Source organism: Elephas maximus, chromosome 23 (assembly GCF_024166365.1).
Source record: "Elephas maximus indicus isolate mEleMax1 chromosome 23, mEleMax1 primary haplotype, whole genome shotgun sequence".
NCBI lineage: Eukaryota > Metazoa > Chordata > Mammalia > Proboscidea > Elephantidae > Elephas > Elephas maximus.
In genome coordinates, this window is record NC_064841.1 from 44,818,352 (window position 1) to 44,834,105 (window position 15,754).

The 15,754-nt window shown below is 38.5% G+C and overlaps 1 protein-coding gene across 5 annotated transcripts in view; it reads left to right on the forward strand.

The window, feature by feature from the left end:
* Window positions 1-14,796, forward strand: part of SPTSSB (serine palmitoyltransferase small subunit B) — a 51,379-nt gene extending 36,583 nt beyond the window's left edge. For all 5 annotated transcript variants that reach the window (XM_049867585.1, XM_049867584.1, XM_049867587.1 and 2 more), the window contains one exon: window positions 13,733-14,796. In XM_049867585.1, coding sequence (XP_049723542.1) covers window positions 13,765-13,995 — 231 coding nt within the window. In that variant the 5' untranslated portion in view covers window positions 13,733-13,764 and the 3' untranslated portion in view covers window positions 13,996-14,796. The remainder of the gene's footprint in view (window positions 1-13,732) is intronic.
* The last annotated feature ends 958 nt before the right edge of the window (window positions 14,797-15,754 follow it).

The following is a 15,754-nucleotide window of genomic DNA, read 5'->3' on the forward strand; positions in this document are numbered from 1 at the left end:
CCATAGGAAATAAAGAGTTATTGAAGATTTTCAAGCAGAGAAATGGATCTATAATTTTAAAAAGTTAATTCCAGCAGCAGTGTAGAAGATTGTAAAGTGAAAAGGAGACAAATTGGTAGATTATTGCATTAGCCCAACAAGAGTTGGAGACAGTCCACAGCACTGTTCCGTAAAACTTTCTGCAATGATTGAAACAGTCCAGCTACAACTACCAACCATTCTAATTAGGGTCACAATAGATTGACCCTGGTAGAATGGGTGAAAAATGTGGAACAGAACCTCAAATTCCAAAAAAAAAAAAAAAAAACTGACCTACTGGACTGGTTGAGATTAAAAGGACTCCCCAAGATTTGCCCTGAGATTCTCTTCAAACCTTGAACTGGAGCTAACCCCTGAGGTACCTCTTAGCTAAATAATGAGTTGGCTGAAAAAACAATTAAAATCACACATAAGTACTGTGCTCCTTTAAAAAATCACCTGTATCAAACCAAGTGGTCAAAAATTGTTTTAAAACAAAAACAAGAATATACAGGGGCAAAGAAACTAGATTAATGGAAAAGGAACAACCAGAACAGAAATAATGAAGATGATCATGCATTGTGAAGAATGTAACCAAAGTCACTGAACAGCTTGTGTAGAAATTGTTGAATGGGAACCTAAACTGCTGTTTAAACCTTCACTGAAAACTCACTAAAATATTATTAAAAAAAAAAAAAAAAGAAGTTCAATATGGTAGCTTTATGTGGCTATTGAGCACTAGAAATTTAAATTGCCACATGTGGCTAGCAGCTGCAATATTCAAGTGTGTAGACATCTATTGAATATGCCATGGACTGCCAGAAGAATGAACAAATCTGCCTTGGGAGAAGTACAGCCAGAATTCTCCTTGGAAGCAAGGATGGTGAGACTTCATCTCACGTACTTTGGGCAACCTATCAGGAGGGACCAGTCCCTAAAGAAGGACATCATGCTTGATAAAGTAAAGGGTCAGTGAAAAAGAGGATGACCCTTGTCTTAGTTACCTAGTGCTGCTATAAAAGAAATACCACAAGCGGATGGCTTCATCAAACAGAAGTTTATTTTCTCATAATCTAGGAGGCTAGAAGTCCAAATTCAGAGTGCCAGCTCTAGGGGAAGGCTTTCTGTTTCTGTTGGTTCTGGGGGAAGGTCCTTGTCATCAATCTTCCTCTGGTCTAGGAGCTTCTCAGCCCAGGGATCTGAGGTCCAAAGGACACACTCCCCTCCTAGTCCTTCATTCTTGGTGGCATGAGATCCCCCATCTCTCTGCTCACTTCTCTCATATCTCAAAAGAGATTGACTCAATACACAACTTAATCTTGTAGATTGAGTCTGGCTCATTAACATAATTAACTGCCTCTAATCCTGCTTCATTAACATCACAGAGGTAGGATTTATGACATAGAAAAATTACATCAGATGACAAAATGGTGGACAATCACACAATAGTTTCCAAGGCCTCTTGTCCTCTCTGGAACCCTGGCCTCTCTCTGGAACCCTGCTAGGACAAGTGTTCCAAAGCTGTTTAGCTCCACCAATAAGTACCTCGAGTTACCCCACTCCTCTAGTAAACTTCCACCAGAAGGCACTCAGTGAGGGAGTTATGTTAATGAGGCAGGACTCAATTTACAAGATTAGGTTGAATCTTGAGTTAGTGGGAAGAGTTTTCTAGAAGGGCAGGACAGCATAAGCAAAGTTAATTAGAGTTGAACTAGGGACAACTGTGAACCTTTCAAGACTTTCCTAATCATTTTACAGAGTTCCCATATACTCTGCACTCTGTTGCCTCTATTATTAATGTCTTATATTAGTATGGAACATTTGTTACAATTAATGAGCCAATATTGATACATTACTGTTAACTAATGTCAATATTTTATTCAGATTTTGTTAGTTTTTACTTTGTCATTTTTTTGTTCCAGAACCCCATCCAGGACATCACATTACATTTAGTTGTCATGTCTCCTTAGGCTTCATCTTGGTGGCATGAGATTCCCCTGTCTCTCTGCTCACTTCTCTCTCTTGTATCTCAAAAGAGATTGACTCAAGATACAACTTAATCTTGTAGATTGAGTTCTGCCTCATTAACCTAACTAACTGCCTCTAATCCTGCTTCATTAACATGACACTTTTTCAGACTTTCCTTGTTTTTGATGATCTTGACAGTTTTAAGGAGTACTGGTCAGGTATTTTGTAGGATGCCCCTCTACTGGAATTGTCTGATGTTTTTCTTACGATTAGACTGCACTAAAGGGTTTGTCTTAGTTATCTAGTGCTGCTATAACAGAAATACCACAAGTGGATGGCTTCATCAAACAAAAGTTTATTCTCTCACAGTCTAGGAGGCTAGAAGTCTGAATTCAGGGCACCAGCTCCAGGGGGAGGCTTTCTCTCTCTGTTGGCTCTAGAGAAAGGTCTTTGCTATCAATCTTCCCCTGGATTAGGAGAGTCTCAGTACGGGGACCTCAGTTCTAAAGAACATGCTACCCCCCTGGCACTACATTCTTGGTGGCATGAGGCACCCCCCCCAGCCTCCCCTCTCCCCACTCACTTCTCACTTTTATATCTCAAAAGACATTGACTCAAGACACAATTTAACCTTGTAGATTGAGTCCTGCCTCATTAACACAACTGCCTCTAATCTTGCTTCATTAATGTCATAGAGGTAGGATTTACAATACAAAGGAAAATCACATCAGATGACAAAATGGTGGACAATCACACAATACTGAGAATCATGGCCTAGCCAAGTTGACACACATTTTTGGAGGACACGATTCAGTCCATAACAGGGTTTTAGGAGGAAGACCACATATGTAAAGTGTCATTCTCATCACATCATATCAAAGGTAAAAAATTATGATTTATGACTGTTGATATGACCTTGAACACCTGGATGAGGTAGTGTTTGTCAGATTTCTCCATTGTAGACTGCACTCTTTGGAAGGAAGTCACTATGCTCCTAATTTTTTAAATAAATACACTAATTAAAGGAAGGCTTGACCTTGAGTAAGTCATGTTCAGCTCTTCCCGAAGAAAGCTACTTCTCAGTACAGACACAGTCTCTTTTTGGATACAGCATTCTCTCTCTGCAACAGACAGGACACTTTTATTGCTTTTCAGATTTACAGGCTCCAAATATGAAGCACAAAAATCACTGAGCAAATGACGGGGAATTCCAAAATAAGTTGGAATGGGGGTAACCCAAAATCGATTGCAGATCCTTCTGGCATTTCTCTTCAGCCCCTGATTATGATGTTCTAGAAGTAACTCTAACACAAAAACATGTGATATCTTTCTCCCCAGGGGAGAAGATTCAGTTTTAGCTAATTTTTAAGAAGGGAAATCCCTTGCAGAGAAAATCCAATTGGAGTGTTTTTTTTTGGTTGCAAGATCAGTCTTCTGTAATACTCCCAAGTTAAAAATGCCACCCTACCAAACTCACCAGCTACTCATCGTTCATTGCAATTGCTTCGCTTTCTACCACTCTTTTTCCCATGGACAGAAAACAACAATAAAAAAGAACTTCCTGAGCCAGCCCAGCCACTAATTTTGTTACTTTCCTGCATGCTCCCCTTAAAATGTTCTCATTTTGTGACTCATACTTATGGGCTTATGTCAACACATGGCTTTCTTTTTTTTTTTTTTTAACTGTTGCTACGTTTATTCTAACTTTCTTCTCCGTTCAGGTCAGAAGAAATTGCTACCTCTGAGTAATGTGTGTCATAAATCCCAAGTCTTCTCCGTGTCATTCTGAGAGAGATGAAACGTCATCTCCTTCCTCACTGCACATAAATCTAGTGAGAAAACATCATCTGTTGATAAAAGGGTGGTGACATTCAGAAATGAAAAATAGTTTCTTATTCTCCAATTAATTATGAAATAATCTCTTTGGAGGACTAAAATATTAGTCATGAATATTTTCCACTGTCCTAGTGTCCCTACTCATTCAGGGGAGTCCCTTTAGGATTTAGTCCCTCCCTCTGGTTCCCAAGGCTCTAATTATCCTTCTCCATTTCCCTACCTCCAACTTGGCAAACCTCTGCTTTGGGTCTTCACCTGTGCTAAAATATACGTTAATTACTAATAAGAACCTTAGGTTTTTCCAGTTCCCAGTAATATTTGCAATAAATAGGCATTCAGACCTTCAGTTGGCTGAAGGAGAATCTGAGCTGCAGGATTTAAGGAAAAAGTCTTGAGTAAGGAAGGAGTAGGATCTGAGGAAATTGAGAGAGAGAATGAAACTGAGGCCTTTCAGACATCTCACACACCCAACTCCATTATCCTTGCCAGACTTTGGTCTTTGAAGGCCAAAGAAAGCCTCCACTGGAATTTCTACTTCTTTTATCCAATGTCAGGTCACAAATCAAAGGACATTTCTCCACGTGGTCCAAGTATTTTAGCACAGTTTGACAAACCAACTTAATGTCAAAAAAATAAATATAAATTTAATATTAGCCCCATAGCCTTGGTCCTTTTCTTTTAAAATGAATGATTTGGTCTAGGGGATCACTACAGTTCATCCAGTCACTGACACTGTAGGGTTCCACTTTTGCTACATAACACGTGTTGGCAGAGTATACTCAGCTGAATAATAATCCTTGAGGGCAGCAACCTAAGTATCTAAGTAAGTCACTATGGAATCTCCAGTTCTAACTGCAATTCCCACCATGTTAATAATTATTTTCAGTAAATAGATGGAAGGGAGGAAAGGTTTTCTCCACTTATATTCTATCTTCTGTGTAAGTACTTCCTCCATACATAAGCACTTGGGATTAATGCTTTACTTGCATTACTGATAATACTCACAGCAGTAGGGATTACTATCTTTATTTTACAGAAATTAAAATTGAGGCTCAAAAAATTAGGTAACTGGCCTAAGATCACACTGCCACTAAGTAAGGCAATCAAGAACCCAGGTCCGTCTTTATTCCCAAATCCATACTCTACATTATGCAAGTGAATAAAAGCACTTTCTAAACTACACATAATCCTATGAAAATATAAGCTGTTATTATTACTAGAGACACTCTGATGAATAACCCACTAGGTATCCTAGATTGTGGTGCTGCACTGGCTATTCCTGAAGGAGTCTTTATCACATTTTAGAAACAATGGCCCAGAAAAAGCCTTTGCTCAGGCTTCATAATCCATTCCTCCAGGTAACGGTGCTGAACTTCCCACTCCTTGCCATTTTACAGGGAACTCTGATCCCTTTGTGTTCCACATAGGGCCTCCTGAGGAGCACAGTCTCCAAGGTAATGCTGTTAGGTGCTGTCTAGTCTAGTCCAACTCATAGCAACCCTATATAACAGAGTAGAATTGCCCCATAGGGTTTCCTAGGCTATAATCTTTATGGGAGCACATCTCCAGATCTTTCTCCCATACAGCCACTGGGTGGGTTCGAACCACCAACCTTTTGGTTAGCAGCCAAGCATCTAACCACTTGCGCCACCAGAGCTCCTTCCCCAAGGTGATAAGACTCTGGTAAAAGCCCCTACTCCTCCCTCTTCTCCCCCAAGGGCCTCATCATACAGAGTCAGCATGTTAATATCATACCCAGGCCACTGAACCCCTGAAGATATACCATCATCTCCTTAAGCAAGGCCACCTTTGAGTGTACAACCTTGTTAAAAATCTAACAGGGTTTTTAAAGCCCTCAATTTTAGAGAAAAAAAAATTTTAAAAAAGAAAGAAAATTATTCCTTCTTTTCCATATTTGGGATATCATCTTTTAAAAAATACACTCTAAAAACAACAAGAGTCACAGCGTTCTTCAGTAAACATTTCAAGCCCTTTGTTTAGTTTTGCTGGGATATGGCATTAGGTCTTTAAGGAAGTGAGTAAATTAATTTCACATTTTATTGTAAAAACTTAAGGTTTTAAGACTTTTACTGTCAAGTAGTTCCAGGTTACCTAGGAATAATTAATTTCATGGCCTTTCTGCCACCTTCTTTCCCCGAATTCAGACTCTTTTCCTAGCTTCCTTAGGATCTTCCATCTATTTTCTCCCACTTTAAGCGGTTCTGAGTGCCCATTCATAGCCTCGAGTAGTTAAATGGCCTAGTTTGCTGCTGCCTAGAAAAAAAAAAAGTATTGTCTCAGGGTGGCGCAAAAAGTTAAGACACTCAGTTGCTAACCAGAAGGTTAGAGGGTCATGTCCACCTAGAGGCATCTCAGAAGAAAGGCCTGGTGATCTAATCCTGAAAAATCAGCCACTGAAAACCCTATGGAACACAATTCTACTCTGACACATATGAGGTTGCCATGAGTCAAAATCAACTTCCCAGTAATTGGTACTGCTACTAGAAGAGTATCTCCCAACTGCAATGCCTCCTGGGAAACTTTCTTTCAGAAACCTTTACCATTCAGAAGAAACTACACACACTCTTCTCACTCATCAACATGGTTAGTTTCCAAAGATTAGTTTGTTATGTGAAATTGGCGTTATGTGAAAATGGAGGATGACCACATCAGATCACAAAACAGAGGATGGCTATATCATTACATAACTGCCAAAACATTGAGAATCATGGCCCAGCCAAACTGATATATAACTTAACCATCATTTACTCTCACCTCACACCTCGGTGTTTGTTATTGCCAGAAGTACATCATTAATGTACAAAATAGTCAGATAGTAGATTTTTTACTAGTCTTAAATGCAAAATGTCAGACAGTGAGGTAGTCAATTAGTGAGGAAAAAGTGTACATAGTAGTACTCAAAATGTATTTGTTCAGTCAATGAATGAATTTTTCTATCCATGTTACTCATTTTAAATTGTCTAAAGTCTTTAAAAAAAAAAAACTGTTATGTAGTCTCATAAAACTCATTGCCATTGAGTTGATTCTGACTCATGGCAACACTATAGGACAGAGTTGAACTGCCCCATAGGGTTTCCAAGGAGCAGCTGGTGAATTCAAACTGCCAGCTGATTTTTGGTTAGCAGGCAAGCTCTTAACCACTGTGCCACCAGGGCTCCTGTAGTCCCCTAGAAGATAAGAAAATGGACTCAGAAAGAAGTGGAAATATATTACCTAAGTGACTCTAGATCCAAAAATTAATGCATATTCTAACAATAGATTGTAGCAGATGGTTTACCAGTAATAACTGACTCCCTCTTCTCACCTTTTCATAAGAAGAAACAATGAATAAACAGTCTTTAAAATTTCTCTGCATCACTAAAGGAAAAAAAGTAAAAATAGAGAGGGAAATCAATGTTTTCTATTTAGTGACTCCCAGAGTTCATGAGATTAAAGTGAGATGAAACAATGAATGCAGGAAATGACACAGGAGATTTTGTGGAACACGACAAGAAAAAAAATTTTTTTCGTCTTAACTCCGTTTGTTTTGAGCAGTAAGAAAGCATATTTAAAATGACCAGATTTCAAGTCAGTGCAGACTTTGGGTATTTGTGACTAAAATCTTACCAGACTACACCTTTGGTGTAACTCACGTTGCTGTGCTTCAGATCTGTCTTTTCCTCGATTGATCGATTTTTAGCAGCTTAAAACAAGGAACATTTATTATCTCACTGCGTTAGGCTGCATTCTCCAGAGAAGCAAAGCCAGTGATGCACTATATATACACACACACACACACACACACATACACACACACACACATAGAGAAAGAGAGAGATTTATCTTTAAAAAATGGCTCACGTGGTTGTAGAGGCTGAGGCTGGCAAGTCCCAAGTCCATGAGTCAGGCATCAGGCTGGAGGCTTCTCCTGACTCATGTAGCTGCAGAGTCTGATGAACACAAGATCAGCAGGTCAGGCAGCAGACTGCTGACTCACAGGCTGTGGAGGCTGAGGAATGGCAAGATCTGCAAGTAAGCAGCTAGCTCAAGTCCCAAGAACCGGAGGTCAGATGATGACAAGCTGGATGTGGGATCCAAACCAAGACCCTTGCTGGAACATCCATTTATATACTGGAGGCAGGCCACACCCCAAAGGAAACTGCTTTTCAACTGATTGGCTGCTCATAGCAGATCTCATCATGGAGTTGACTACATCATTACATAACTGCCAAACTACATCGTAACTGCCAAATTGCTGAGAATCATGGCCCAGCCAAGTTGACGCACAACCTTAACCATCACACTCGTCACTCCTGTATCTCCAGAATCTGGGCACAGCTTAGCTGAATGCCTCTGGCTCAGGGTCTCTCACAAGACTGCAATCAAGTAATAATAGCCAATTAATTCATGCATTTTTAAAGGCTATAATGTATAGAGAAAAAGTCAATGATATTTCTAAATGAGCATTATCCTATCATTTGTAAAAGTGGGAAAAAGTATCAAGACCATTTTAAACAGATTTTCAGTGCACAAAACACAGTTGATTCTGAATAAGTAATGTCCATGGGGAGATACAGGCATAGATTTTCTGAAACAATTCATAAATCTAAAATCATTTCAACGTGGCTTTAGAATACATGTCCATAATGAGCTTAAAGTTTCATGCTCTCAAACCCACCGCAGCATTTCCCCATTAAAAGCCACTGGGGTCTCCCTAACGCATAGGATAAAGCACACCTGACTCTGGCCATGTCCACCTCCTCAGTTTTATCATACCCCTGACCTCCCTCCTCAGTTCTCTATGCTTCTTCACTTGCTGACCATCTACTGCACCCCTTCCCTTCTCCAACCTTTGCAGGAGTTGAGCCCTGCCTTGACGGTTCTCCCCACCTCACTACCCATTTTATCTATTTGACTTCTAATCATCCTTCAGATCATTGCTCAAATGTCTCTTCCTCAGAGACAGGCCCAGACTGGATCAGGTTCCCCACAGCCACTTACACATTGCACTTTTCCTTTAGATCACGTAACACAGTCGATGATTCTATATTTGTATATATGATTTGGTTACTATCTGTCGCTCCAACTAGTCCAAACTTCATAAGGGGAAGGACTGGGTCAGCCTTGGCCATCATTATCTCAGCTTCACCCAGCACAGCCTAGTAAATGATAGTTGGTAAATGAGTGGACTCTCACACTCCTGACCCTGTAGCTGGTGCTGCCCCAAACTCTGGCTGGATAATTTCAAGGAAGCAACTGTGAGTAGCCATGAGTAAGATTTTTAAAAATTAAGTTTAGTTTGGAATATACAACTGTCTAGTGGCACAACCTAAAAGCTCAATAATGATAACTCCTAATTTTTCCTATTTCAGCCTATCTATTTTTTTTTTTTATGGAAAATCTTGGTTGCTTAGATAATATCATTTGCTGAAATTATTACTCCTGTCACTCATTTCCTCCAAGACCTAATCCCATTTACCTTTGCTCTTTCTCTGCAACCAGAGCTGGGAGAGAAAATGTTTGAGCTACCTCTTACTGACGCCCACCTACCAGAACAATATGCTTAAGTTCAATCACTTATTTCCTATTTTTAGGAGAGATGGAGGAGTCTGAATTTTTTTTCATAGGAAAGAAAAATTGTTTTCATTTTATGTTATCTATTGATTAGGATTATCCTACCCATTATTACAGTTAATTGAGACCTAGTTACAAATGGACTTTTAATTTTAGGTTTTTGTGGAAATAATCCTTATCAGAAGGATTGTTGTTGTTGTTGTTAGATGCCGTCAACTCCACTCTGACTCGGCCCTATGTACAACCGATCGAAATACTGCCTGATCCTGTGCCATACTCACAATCATTGTTATCCTTGAGCCCATTGTTGCAGCCACTGTGTCATTCCATCTCTTTGAGGGCCTTCCTCTTTTTCACTGACCCTCTGCTTTATCAAGCATGATGTCCTTCTCCAGGGATTGATCGCTCCTAACAACATGTCCAAAGTATGTGAGACATAGTCTCAACATCTTTGCTTCTAAGGAGCATTCTGGCTGTACTTTTTCCAAGACAGACTTGACAGTCTATAGTATATTCAATATTCTTCACCAACACCACAATTCAAATGTGTCAACTCTTCTTTGGTCTTCCTTATTCATTGTCTAGGTTTTATATGCATATGAGGCAATTGAAAACACCACGGCTTGGGTCAGGCACACCTTAGTCTTCAAGGTGACATCTTTGCTTTTTAACACTTTAAAGGTCTTTTGCAGCAGATTCGCTCAGTGCAGTGTGTCATTTAATTTCTTCACTGCAGCTTCCTTGGGTGTTGATTGTGGATCCAAGAAAAATGAAATCCTTGACAACTCCAATTTTTTCTCCATTTATCATGATGTTGCTCATTGGTACAGTTGAGAAGATTTCTGTTTTATGTTGAGGTGCAATCCATACTGAAGGCTGTGGTCTTTGATCTTCCTTAGTAAGTGCTTCAAGTCCTCTTCACTTTCAGCAAGCAAGGTTGTGTCCTCTGCACAACACAGGTTGTTAATGAGTCTTCCTCCAATCCTGACGCCCCTTTCTTCTTCATATAATCCAGCTTCTCATATTATTTGCTCAGCATACAGATTGAATAGGTATGGTGAAAGGATACAACCCTGAAACACACCTTTCCTGACTTTAAACCACACGATATCCCCTTGTTCTGTTCGAACAACTGCCTCTTGATCTATGTACAGGTTCCTCATAAGCACAAGTAAGTGTTCTGGAATTCCCATTCTTCATAATGTTATCCCTTTGCATAGTCGATAAAACACGGGTAAACATCTTTCTGGTATTCTCTGCTTTCAGCCAGAATCCATCTGACATCAGCAATGGTATCCCTGGTTCCACGTCCTTTTCTGAATACAGCTTGAATTTCTGGCAGTTTCCTGTCAATGTACTGCTGCATCCCCTTTTGAATGATCTTCAGCAAAATGTTGCTACATGTGATATTCATGATATTGTTTGATAATTTCCGCATTCTGTCGGATCACCTTTCTTGGAAATAGGCATAAATATGGATCTCTTCCAGTCAGTTGGCCAGGAAGCTGTCTTCCAAATTTCTTGGCATAGATGAGTGAGCACTTTCAGTGCTGCATCTGTTTGTTGAAACATCTCAATTGGTATTCCGTCAATTCCTGGAGCCTGTTTTTCACCAAAGCCTTCAGTACAGCTTAGACCTCTACCTTCAGTACCATCAGTTCCTGATTGTACGCTACCTCCTGAAATGATTGAAAGTCGACCAATTCTTTTGGTATAGTGACTCTGTATTCCTTCCATCTTCTTTTGATGCTTCCTGTGCTGTTTAATATTTTCCCTGTTGAATTCTTCAATATTGTAACTCGAGGCTTGAATTTTTTCTTCAGTTCTTTCAGCTGGAGAAATACCGAGCGTGTTCTTCCCTTTTGATTTTCTAACTCCAGGTCTTTGCACATGTCATTTTAATACTTTACTTTGTCTTCTCAAGCCACCCTTTGAAGTTTCTGTTCAGCTGTTTTACTTCACCATTTCTCCCATTTGCTTTAGCTACTCGATGTTCAAGAGCAAGTTTCAGAGTCTCTTCTACATCCATTTGGTCTTTTCTTTCTTTCCTGTCTTTTTAATTACCTCTTGCTTTCTTCATGATTTCATTCCACAGCTCATCTGGTCTTTGGTCATTAGTGTTCAATGTGTCAAATCTATTCTTGAGATGATCACTAAATTCAGGTGGGGTGTATTCAAGATCATAATTTAGCTCTCGCAGACTTGTTCTAATTTTCTTCAGCTTCAACTTGAACTTGCACATGAGCAATTGATAGTCTGTTCTGCAGTCAGCCCCTGGCCTTGTTCTGACTGATGATATTGAGCTTTTCCATTTTCTCTTTTCCGATGTAGTCAATTTCATTCCTGTGTATTTCATCAGGCGAGGTCCATGTATATAGTCACCAATTATGTTGTTGAAAAAAGGTGTTTGCAATGAAGAAGTTATTAGTTTTGCAAAAATCTATCATGCGATATCCTGTGTTATTTCTATCACCAAGGCCGTATTTTCCAATTACCAAGCCTTCTTCATTTCCAACTTTTGCATTCCAATCACCAGTAGTTATCAATGCAACTTGGTTGTATGTTTAATCAGTTTCAGACTGCAGAAGTAGGTAAAAATCTTCAATTTCTTCATCTTTGGCCTTATTGGTTGCTGTGTAAATTTGAATAATAGTCATATTAACTGGTCTTCCTTGTAGGCATGTGGGTATTATCCTATCACTGACAGCATTGTACTTCAGGATAGAATCAGAAGGATTATTTCTTGTCAAAGCCAATCTTGTGAAAATCAACTTAGGTAACTATATGCCACTTAGCTTGGGACCATAAGTTTGCTATTATTATTTTTTAAGTTGACATTCATTCATTGACTCATTCACTCAGCAAATATTTACTGAAGACTGCCTGTCTGCCAGGCACTATTCTACGATCCAGGTAGAAAAGGTTCAGTGAGGATCACCCCAAATCCCAAGGAGTCTATAGTCTTATGGAGCAAAACTATCCCACTTTTACTCAAAGAAGGATTAAAGAAAAGAGAGACATTTCCAGGTTAGAAGATAGACATGATTGTCATACAATTTCAGCTGTGATTGGAATAGTAGAAGTTATCAAAAATGGACTTTAACGATGTGGCACCATTCTTAGGTATAAGCAGAACAGACATAAAGGCGAGCCTGTATCCCTTCCTGAACATTCACACCAACTATGACATTAAAGTCTGCAAAATCTTACCAGGAATCTTTCTAAGAAATGATAGATGCTGTTCTTTTGGGGTAGTTTTGCATGTGGTTGGTCATATCTGAAGGCCAACAAAACATTTCTATGTAGTTTTCATTATGAGTTCTCTACTGAAAAAACAAATGATCACCCAAAAGTATGCTTTTGTCTTCCTATTTTTAGAGGGATCCCCAAGACTTGCCCACATGTTCAGTGATTTGCTAGAAGGACTTATGGGTCTCAGCATATATTTGTACTCAAAGCTAAGGTTTATTACAGAGAAAGTACATACAAGAAGATCAACAAGGAAAAAAGGCACAGGTGGAATCTGGGAGAAATCCATGCACAGCCTTCAAATGCTCTCTCCTTCCCATGAGTGGACACACTGAGTATGCTTCTTTCTCTACCAGTGAAATACACAGTAATATATGTGCAATATTTCTGCCCATGGAAGCCCATCAAAGACTCAGCACCCAAGGTTTTTATTGGGTCTGGTCACGTAGGCACCCTTTTTCTGACAATTACAAAATTCCAGACTCCCAGAATAAAGCAGGTGTTCACCATAAATTGCATTGTTTATACAGTCTAGGCACAGTGAATCATCCTCATCAGTTAAGAAGGGAGGGAACATTCTGGAAGCCAAGTTCCCAGACACCAGCCAGTGGTCTACCTTGCAAGCAGACCTTTCTAAAGATAGCAGCTTCAGGTTTGCTATGTTAACTCTTTTCTGCACACCATTCTTTAAACTTCTGCCAGAATATATGTTGTAAGAAATAGAAAGGTTCACATTTATCTCTCTCTGCACACTTGGCTTAAAAAAATGTGATTAGTCTCAATTTTTAGATATTATCACAAGAACTCTTACTAGCAATTATCATTATTGCATAAATATTACTGTTACTAATATTATTGCTATTAATTTTAGTATTAATAATAATTAGTAGTAGTAGTAATATTGTTAATTTCTATTATTAATGTATTATGTATTATTTCTATATGATATTCATATTAATAACCCATTCAATGATCTTTAACATTCTCTGAAAGGTTTTATTTAACATGCTTAGATCTTGAAAATCGAAGGAGGTTCTGTGTTTGGTTCCTTATTATATTTTCTTCTTATCTGTTGCCTTCATAACAGGTCAGACTTTCTGCAGCTGGAAGGAGCCAACCATGGATTTCAGGCGTGTAAAGGAATATTTCTCCTGGATCTACTATCAATACCAAATTATTAGTTGCTGTGCTGTTTTGGAGCCCTGGGAGCAATCTATGTTCAATACCATCTTACTAACCATTTTTGCTATGGTGGTGTACACTGCCTATGTCTTTATCCCAATCCACATTCGCCTGGCTTGGGAATTCTTCTCAAAAATATATGGATTACATACTACAATTTCTAACTGATCTTATTTGCATTCTGTGAAATGGCATTGCATATTTATATGTTGCTTACAACTTACTGATTTATGCAAATACTTTGTCTTCTTTCACTATCTGACCCAAAAAGCACCCTTATATCCTGCCTGGAGAGCTTTACCTCACATACCATATTCTCTTAACTCATATCTATGACTTCAGATTTTTTGTTGTTAATAAAGACAATTTCATTTAAAAATTTTCTGGAAATCTGACTCATAGGATGCCTACAAGAATTATATTTAAAAGGCTCCTTTGATGCCTATTCTATATTAAAGAATATATTTTTAAAAATCATAGGCTACTGTCAGAAGTATCCTATTCTTGTTTATAATATGTAAAAAAAAAAAAAAAGTAAATAAATTTTATTGACCCCCTCAAAGTCTTATTTTCTAGTGAACTGCTGATACCTAAAATTCTTCATTTTCAAATGCAAAAGAATGGGCTAAAGACAATTATCTCCTTTCAGACATGGTTCATGAATTGTTTCAAATGCCTGTAAAAGTCTGACTTTATGACAGTTTAGACAACAATGTTGATTTTAGATAACCAAGTATTATAATACAAAATAACATTAAGAAATAAAATAGAATCAAAGTAAATTCAGATGTCCTGACTTGTGATGCTGCCTTGCCTTGCATGATGCTGGGGGGAAAAAAAAGAGAATAAAATTTGCTTTCTTTCTGTGCTTTCACTCAGTGGAGAGAGGAAAAAAAAGTATGTACTGGGCTACAGGAAGAAAAGCTAATAAATAGGCTGGAAGTAATATTCTACCAGCAGGAACTCGACAGCGCCAGTTAAATGCTTTGATATAGTGGCTCCTTTGCAGAGCAGAAACAAAATTTATTAAATTTCCTTCAAAGTGTTTATCTTTAAAACATACAAGTTTTAATTATACTGCTGAATCAAATGTGAATGCCAAAGATTAAGCTTTGCAGTTTTTCTTTCCTCCAAAAAAAATATTAATGCTAGTAATTCTGGAACGTACAAATGCAAATCATTTTTCAACAATATTTGCACTCTTGTTTATGTTATGAAAAAAAAAAACTTCCAAGGGAATTAGAGAGAAAGATGTTTGGTATGCCAAATTAATTTGTATCTTTGTTACAAAAGCCAACACATGTTTTGAAGAGAAACCAAATCTGAACATATGCTTGTTGATTTCTGCAAATTAAACTAAGCTTAAATTTATAAGTATCCACCTCCGAACTTGCTTTTCCCTTGTACTAAATATTTTGGTTATTACATTCATATTTTGCCCAAAATTATTCTCTTACTAATCCAATAGGAGCCCCGGTGGCATAGTGGTTAAAATGCTTGGGTGCTAGCCAAAAGGTCAGTAGTTAGAACCCACCAGCTGCTCTGTGGGAGAAATATGTGACAATCTGCTTTCATAAAGATTTATAGCCTTAGAAACCATATGGAATAGTTCTACTTTGTCCTACAAGGTCACTATGAGTTGGAGTCAACTTGAGGACAGGGGTTTGGGTTGTTCGTTTGTTTTGTTTTGTTTTTTACTGATTCAGTGTGGTAAAGGTTCTCAGAATGGTAGAGCAAGAACTAACATTTATCAAGGGTCTGCCCCCGCCGAACATATTTTATATGTCGAAGTCAGTATTAAGGCCTCCCACTTAGAGGTAAGGGACTTGAAACAGAAATTTTTCTTATTCAAGATCACTTAGTTACTAAAAACAGCAAAGATGCAAATCCAGGTCAGGGCCACATTGGACCCTGCGAGTATTTGCCA